The sequence below is a fragment of the Quercus lobata genome, chromosome 2, assembly GCF_001633185.2.
Source record: "Quercus lobata isolate SW786 chromosome 2, ValleyOak3.0 Primary Assembly, whole genome shotgun sequence".
NCBI lineage: Eukaryota > Viridiplantae > Streptophyta > Magnoliopsida > Fagales > Fagaceae > Quercus > Quercus lobata.
In genome coordinates, this window is record NC_044905.1 from 60,575,067 (window position 1) to 60,583,553 (window position 8,487).

Sequence of the window (8,487 nt, forward strand, 5' to 3'; positions counted from 1 at the left end):
ATTTGGAGACACGGTTTTGTTTGGAGTTTATTTATCTACCGAATCTGTGTCAGTCTCTAAAAACTCTTAAATGCAGGAATGCCAGAGCTCTTGAAGAAGCAAAGACAGATTTAATCCAACAACTCTTTGCTGCCATACCATAATTTACAGAAGTATTGAATGGTCACCGGAGCCTGGTGGTGCTAGTTAAAATGCACTAGAACAGATATGAGAGATTAGGTAGTTGCTTTTGTAGCAAAATCAAGGAGTAGGGGAAGGCGTTTTTGCAAACTCCTTCAGTAAGGAGATACAATTGCTCAGGTGTCACGCTCTAAGTCATTTTCTGCTTAGCAACAAATAAACAATGAGATTAGAGACATGCATAAAAAGAAAGACAAGTTTTTTTTTTCTTGATTTAAGATAAAACTCTACTTTAGTCTAATCTAAATGTTTGTATGTAAAACTCCCTCTTAGAGACTGAACTCTTACACCCCCCCCCCCCCCAAAAAAAAGAACTTGTACTTGTAAAGTAATCATCAATGGTGAATGTTGGTAGAAAGTGTTGGTGGAAAGACAGTTCAAGTAGCAAGTAAAGCCCTGGTGCTAGATATTAGAATGCTCAATGCTAGGGTACAACCTTCTTTTTAATAATTTTCGGGTTCATGGCCATATGAACGTAGGCATCTAGAAACCTTAGCTTCTTCTTATGTGAATATTTTTTGGCCTTACATCTCAGAACTTAGTTCTATTGATGTCAAAAAAACTGTGGGAGATTAAATGATTAATTCACTTTAATAACTTTGTTGGTTCCCCCACAATAATTTGATAATGCCTAAACACACACGCTGGCTATATCCATAAATTATATTGAATCATGCATGTAAAGCACCAATAGTCCAATATGAAAATGGGATTACATATAATCAAAGGATGAGAGCTGTCTGTTAGACCAATCAGAATTAGCCCCCTAAAACTCAGCCAAATCAATACACCAAAAACGTTCAAATTCAACCCCCCCGATTTCTTTATTGCTCCTCTATCGTATGAAGTTTACCAAAAAGACTTTCCATTCTTCAGGTCGCCTACCCATTCCTGCAACACAAACCAAAAGTCTATTTACTACACATTTTCAACATTTTTGGCTCAAAATGAAATCTAAAAAAAAAAAAAAAAAAAAAAAAAAAAAAAAAAAAAAAAAAAAAAAAAAAAAAAAAAAAAAAAAAAAAAAAAAAAAAAAAAAAAAAAACAAAAAACAAGGGCCGAAAGACAGAGTTTAGCTCCAAACCATAATGGAGCTATTTCCTCTAACCCATTACATGTTAATTTATAAAACTATCTCTGGGTATATTTAGATAAGGCATTTGACTCATTAAATGGTATCTTCAATCGCCACATAGTAGATTAGAGGAAGATAGCTAAACTTTTTCCAATAAAAAACTGCAGTATAAGAACACAATTCTAGGGTTTAGAATAAAATTGGGGAGTGTTTACTTACATCTATGCTTAGGCAGAAAGTCTTGCTTTAAGTTCTGTTGCAACAGCATCAATGAACTCTTCAGTACTCAGATACTGCTCCCTAGTAACCCTGCACCACGCATGAGGTATGTCACAAACATGAAAAATCTTAGCAATGTTGAATAGAACATCTACCCAACTCTACACACACTTACTTGGATCCATGGATAAGAAGCGCAAGATCCTTGGTCATCTTCCCAGATTCCACGGTTCCAACACAAGCTGCTTCTAGTTTCTCAGTGAAATCCAATAGCCTAGCATTGTCATCCAGCTTTGCCCTTTCAACCAAAACATAGTTAGATACTCATACAATATCTGTTTTCTAAATAAATGATACATTTTCATTCAATTTTTCCCCCAAAAACTCAAAAAATACATGACAAAATAAGTATCTAGTGCAGAGCCCAACTGTGCCAATCAAGAAAACTCTATCATATACCTGTGTGACAGCCCTCGGGACCAAGCAAAGATTGAGGCTATGCTGTTCGTGCTGGTTTCACCTCCTTTCTGATGAACCCTATAATGCCGTGTAACAGTACCATGTGCGGCTTCTGCTTCTATGGTCTTTCCATCTGGACAAACCTGAAAGTAATCCATAACAGTATTAAGTCAAAATACCTACATAAAGGAACAAAAATGGAGTAAAGATGCTAGTGTATCATTTCATTTTTGCAACTATCCCTGCTCTATTGTATTTCTACATTCTATATATTTGTCTTCACTCCAATCTGTAAGCCCCCCTCCCAATTTCATCCCACATTATCCATAACTCATGTATCCTCACCCAAACTCTTACTCTATAAATACAAAAAACACCTTGAGAGCAAGAATAACCATAGTATGTATGACAGAATTTGGCTATCCAATCATATATACTCTACAAAGCTGTAATCCATAATAAATCAGTTTGACACTCCTATATAAAATAAATATTGGTGAACACAATAATGTCTGAGGCAGTTTAGTCTTATCTCACCGCCAAAAATGTTGAAGTTGCAAACATTTTATCAAATGAAGAGCTCATTGGTTCTGCATATGTGCAAGGTATGATGGTATACCGAGTAAACAATGTAGATGGTATTACAGCTATATTTACAAGATAATTGTGGCTAGAAAATGAGGGGAAAAACATACAATTTGGTAAATCTAGGATTTAAAGCAAATCAATAACAGGCTTGAGTAGCAAATAGAGTCTACAGAGGAGCAGAGGGAGATGTATAACAAAGCTAGCACAAGAGAACCACGATGCCAACCATAATTTTATTACATAAAATTAGTTATAATAGAAACTATTAAACACAAAACGCACCAGTACTGATGTCATCAATCCAAGAGATCCAAAACCTGTAACCATGCATTAGAAGATTGTGATTAAAACAATGCAGATACAACATTCAAGATTGTAATACTAATACAGTAAAAACATGTCTTAGGACCCAGAGCAGAATACAGTCTTTACTCTGAATCCTTAAAGTTGGTAGTGGCTTGTTACACAAACCTTGAGCTAAGAAATCACTCTGAACATCACCATCATAGTTCTTGCATGCCCAGACATAACCTCCTTCACTCTTGACAGCATAAGCAACCATATCATCGATAAGACGGTGTTCATACCTTCCAATTCAATCAAATTAGTAATCAAATAAACAAAAGTATAACCTGCATACAGAATCTTAAAAAAAAAGAAAAAAAAAAAAAAGAGAACACTCACCATATACCGGCAGCTTCATACTTTGATTTCCAGTTTGCCTCGTAGACTTCTTGAAATATGTCCTTGAATCTTCATTGAATGATTGTATATGACCAGACATATATTGAAGGAACAAGATGACAAGAAGGGGTTTAACAAAATTATGAAAAGATCAAATTGTAAAAGAACAGGATCAAATTTCTTTAATAAGAAAGTGACAATAATATTTAAATAAAAAGGAAACAGCGCTGCCTACCTTCCATCATACTTCTTAAGAATAGTATTCTTTGTGCTTAGATACAGTGGCCACTTTTTCTGATAGGCAGTGTTCATGGAAGCCTCAGCAAAAGCACGGATGGACTGAATTCCCATGTCAAATATAAAGAGAAAGAATTAGTAACCTCAAGAAATCAAGATATTGGCTTTGACTGTACCACCAAGGAGTTCCCAGAATCAAACCTCATCAGTGTTATACATTGCTATTGCCACTCCTCCAGCACCTGTAAAGTTGTAAACCTCTAACTCTGTCTTCTCATCTTTTCCTTCTGGTACTGCAAGTATTTTTTGTATAATTTAAATATAAATATCAAAATAGGAGAAGAGAAAAAAAATGAAACAAAATAAATATATATATATATATATATATTTGCATCCAATTGTGCAGCAAATCATAAATATAAATAATTTGACTTCTCAAAAAACCTCAAGCAAAGTAAATGGTTTACCAAACACCAGTTTCAGTTTCCCAGCTCCCTTAATTACAGTATCAGTTGCGCGATATTGATCTCCAAAAGCATGCCTTCCAATGCATATAGGCTTGGTCCAGCCTGACAACAGCCAAAATCATTAGAATCCGACACATCACCAAAAGAATGTAAATGCAATATCATCATTCGTACCTGGGACAAGGCGAGGAACGTTTTTGCAAATAATTGGTTCTCTGAAGACAGTACCTGTAAAAAAAATCCAACCACAACAGCCCATCATTAAAAAATAGGCAAAAAATTGCAACCAAGATGTATTATAACCACAAATGCATATTCACTGACCATTCAGAATATTCCTAATTGTCCCATTTGGACTCTTCCACATCTGCTTCAAGCCAAACTCCTTCACACGAGCTTCATCTGTCAACCACCCAGCAAAATAATGAAACTTTTGTTCATGTTTAGTGTATCCATTCATAATAGAGTGACTTAATTTTGTTCATGTCCAGTATGGAACAAAAAATAACTATGATAGTAAGGATCAATACAGTTCATATTTTTAACAAGTAAAATGAATTATCCAAATTCAACCATTAGTACCTGGAGTAATAGTTGCACACTTGATTGCTACATTGTACCTGTAAGGTAATACAGGTTTATCAATGTACAAAAAAATAAAGGCTTCCAATTAAAAAGCAAGTCTATGGTGCCATAAAGAAGAACACACAAGTCACGTTTCATAACTACGTCATAACATGGTTGGATATATATATATATATATATATATATTATGATTACCGCAAAACATAAATAAAATCACGTGTATAAGTACATGCCATAATAACAAATGAGTACTGGTACTTTTAAAAACCACAAAAAGCAATATATTCTTTCTGATTATTAAGGGCTGAATATTATTCACTAGAAGCTTCGAAAAAAGAGGAAAAAAAATTAAAATTCATGCAGAAGTTTTCTGATCATTAAGCGCTGAATATTATTCGCTACAAGCTTTGAAATGAGAGAAATAAATGAATAAATTTTAATTTTTATGCAGAAGTTGATTCATTGTAGCTGCATTAACTGCTAATATAAAACTTATGTTCATTTAATTAAAAAAAAAAAAGAGAGAAAGACATCCTTTTTAGGAAAAAAAAAATTAACACATACTTAAGAGTAGCTTCTGCACTTTCAATTGTAACTTTATCATCAGTGGCATCACGATAAGGAAGGCCAAGGTCAAAGTACTTAATGTCCAAGTCCACAAATGGGAAAATAAGCTGCAGACACAACAAAGAAATGACACATATAAGCATCAAGAATATAACCAGAAAAATGTGTATTTGACGCATAATGTAGATGAGCCAAAAATAATATTAAATCACCTTATCCTTTATTGATTTCCAGAAAACTCTGGTCATTTCATCTCCTGCGTTATAGAATCAAGGATGCATAGCATGAGAAAAACAATAAGAGAAATATGCTCAATTGCATAAATAAATTTTTTAAGCATTGAACATTGAAAAATATAATGTGACGTCTAGTCAAGTTTATAGTGTCCCAATGCTTTGTGGCTACACCCTCACGAAGGCACGCCTTCCTCCAACAATGAGCTTATATATATATATATATATATATATATATAAGCTCAAGTTACACCTTTAAGTTTAGTATTTTGAAAATCCCACACTTGGATTACATATTTTCTATGTTTTTAACGCACATGCCAAATTTCACACGGGAATTGGATGTTATTTATTTACTATGCAATCCATAAACTTATTTTTTATGCATAATTTCATAATACAAAAACTTAGAATTTAAATATTTATAGATGAGATGGTTAGCGATCTCAGATTTAGTCATGTAATGTTACTTAAAGTTACCCAAAGTGTAACTTATATATATATATATATATATATATATAAAATTTAAACATTTTTTACAGCTTAATCTCCCCCAATGATTAAAAACATTAATTAAAAATGGCCCAAATGCTCAAAGACTGTTATTCCTCTGTAGAATCACTTGCTAGTATCTTAACCTGGTTATATAAATTTCAGATGAGCTTTTAGAGCTACAAATACAACACCATAGTTTTATCTCAAAGAAAGAAAAAATTTAGATAAAGTAATTAGAAAAAGTTGTGGATCGGAATATTCGTGAACAACTTTTTGACGATCAATAACAAGGAATGACTACCAGTACATACAGATCTTATCTACAACAAAAAATAATAATAATAATAATTAAAAATATATATCTATATAGATCGGCCTTATGTAAATAGCAGGAAAGTAGTGTTGGATTTAAATTAATAATTTAATTAATTCCATTTGCAAAAGAAAAAAAAAAGAACAAGAACAAAAAAAAAAAAACATTACGTAGATATTATTATTATTATTATTATTAACAAGGTAATGGTGTAGTTTATACTTTAGTGTGTATTGATTATTACATATTAATCAACAACAACAAAAAAACCTAGAACAAACAGATCTGCGAGCCGAAAGAGAGAGTGAGAGAAATGAGATCTGACCGTCCATCTCAACGATGGGGTTCGCCACCTTGATCTTCTCGAACGCCATTTTTTTGAAGAGAGAACGGGAGTCAGTGAGAGATACAGAGGGGTTGGTGGCGTGCGATAATGGTAGAGGACGAGATGAGCAGATGCTGAGGACTCTTTTTATATTGATGAATCGTCAATCGCTGTTTTGCTGTGCATTGCCACTTCTGATTAGACAAGTATATATTATTTGCCTATCGACCAAAATAAACAAGTATATATTATTTAACTTTTTTACCCATCTATTCCTTCTTTATTACTCATTGCCATTCATTCTCCATCTTATTATGTATGCTTTTTTTCTTCCTTCCAAATAATACTATGCTATTTTGTTTCCTATCATTTATGAGTGTTTTCATTTTAGGTCATATTTTTGTGAAAGGTGATATATTCACAAAATTTTCATAATATTTTCACAACAAATTATATATGGCAAGTAATTATTGGTTTTAATTTGAATCCACAACTTAAAATTACTTTTTTACATATCCATAATAACCAAGAACAATCTGCTACTTAAGATTTGTTGTGAAAAAATTGTGGACATAACATTTCTCTATTTTTGTAAGTTTTGTTTTTGTCCTTCCATTTTTTAACTTTTTTTTTTTTTTTAAGAAACAAACATGCACACATAAGAAAGAGGAAATAAGATGAGACTAACTTAAGGCTGACATGACACACCTGAAAATGACATGTCTAGCAAAATAATTTAATTGGTATTAAAAAAAAAAACCCACATCAGCATATTAAGGATAAAAAATCCATGTCAAAGAAAATAAACCAAACAAAAAAATATATACTCATTCCTTAATTAATTAAAAAAAATACTCAACTTTCCATTTCTTTTATTTTCTTTCACTTTTTTAGCAACCAAACACAAAAAAACACACTCAGTCAACCCAACTAAACATCATATTCGCTAAGAGAGAGAGAGAGAAAGACAAAGAATTTATCAGTATAAAGAGAGAATGCAAGAATATTTCAATGAATCTTGTTTACATGCATTGAGTCATTAACCTAATGACACTCTTGTGTCTTACCCAAACCAATGGTACCGCCATCAGGAAAATTGCCACAACCTCACACCATTGACACGATGTGGTATCTCATGTACCAACTACATGTAGCACCCTTTTTCACATTGTATGGATCATAGAGGTGGATAGATTCCGCACAATATGAGAGAGGTGTTGCACATAGCTGATACATAAGATTAGAGCAAATCCTATGGCAATTAGAGACTCCAAAACTGCACCAAGACCAAGACTCATTCAAGAAAGAAAGCACCTTTTCCTCTTCCCTAATATCCATCCAATTAATTCCATTAGATTAGGTTATCAGGTAGGTTCATCCATTTGTACATCAATCTTGTTGGTCCTACCTCCCTTTCATTTCTTTCCATTCTTCGTCACTTCAAATTTGTTTTCTCTTTTTTTATTTTTCATTGTCACTTGCTTCTTTTTCTTTTTCTTTTCTTATTGTCCATGTCTTTCAATATTATCACAATCTTTTAAAAAAACATTTTCTTATATATATTTATTTGTGTGTGTTTCGGATTTGGACATTTGGAATAGAAAAAAAAAATTATTTAGAAGATTTTAAATAAGAAATGATAGCATTAAATGGAGATTATGCTTCGTGGAAGGTTTTATGAGTTTATAATTCACAATTGGTTATCTTATGTATTGAATTTTGATTTCGTTGCTGTACTTGTAAGTAGAGAAACCACACTCATTCACAATGAATTTTGATTTCATTGTGTTCTTATGTATTGAAGTATAATGGTGTACTTGGCTTTTCATGCTCATCTCTACAATATTTTGTTACTATTTTTAAAAAAAAAAAATTCCATTGTGGGAGGTTAAAAAATTTAAAAGGTTAAAATCTTGTTTGGTTGCCAAGCAAGTGAAAGAAAAGAAAATATTGTAGATTGAGTTTTTTTTTTTTTTTTTAATTCATTTAATTTTATTTTTTAAGATTTCGAAATGAAAATTTTGTTGTTCTATTTTTTTTTTCATTAACATGCTAATGAG

At 32.3% G+C, this 8,487-nt stretch overlaps 1 protein-coding gene across 1 annotated transcript; it reads right to left on the minus strand.

Annotated features, from left to right (window-relative positions):
• Positions 1–757: 757 nt before the first annotated feature.
• On the minus strand, positions 758–6,502 carry LOC115976028 (isocitrate dehydrogenase [NADP]). Its single transcript, XM_031097101.1, has 16 exons — positions 6,428–6,502; positions 5,274–5,317; positions 5,059–5,168; positions 4,492–4,529; positions 4,234–4,311; positions 4,084–4,137; positions 3,910–4,011; positions 3,644–3,735; positions 3,441–3,544; positions 3,206–3,274; positions 2,993–3,108; positions 2,804–2,838; positions 1,934–2,076; positions 1,650–1,772; positions 1,475–1,564; positions 758–1,071 (listed from the first exon to the last, which is right to left on the minus strand). Exons 1-15 carry the CDS (start codon positions 6,474–6,476, stop codon positions 1,483–1,485), a joined length of 1,239 nt encoding a protein of 412 aa, XP_030952961.1. The 5' UTR covers positions 6,477–6,502; the 3' UTR covers positions 758–1,071; positions 1,475–1,482.
• Between the last annotated feature and the right edge of the window lie 1,985 nt (positions 6,503–8,487).

What these genes read in the sequence shown, in the direction of transcription:
- LOC115976028 (XM_031097101.1), bottom strand. Translation starts at nt 6,476, where the DNA reads ATGGCGTTCGAGAAGATCAAGGTGGCGAACCCCATCGTTGAGATGGAC. An exon ending in GGAAATCAATAAAGGATAAG is followed by an intron (nt 5,169 to 5,273) that starts GTGATTTAATAT and finishes TTGTGTCTGCAG; the next exon opens with CTTATTTTCCCATTTGTGGA. An exon ending in AATTAGGAATATTCTGAATG is followed by an intron (nt 4,138 to 4,233) that starts GTCAGTGAATAT and finishes TTTTTTTTACAG; the next exon opens with GTACTGTCTTCAGAGAACCA.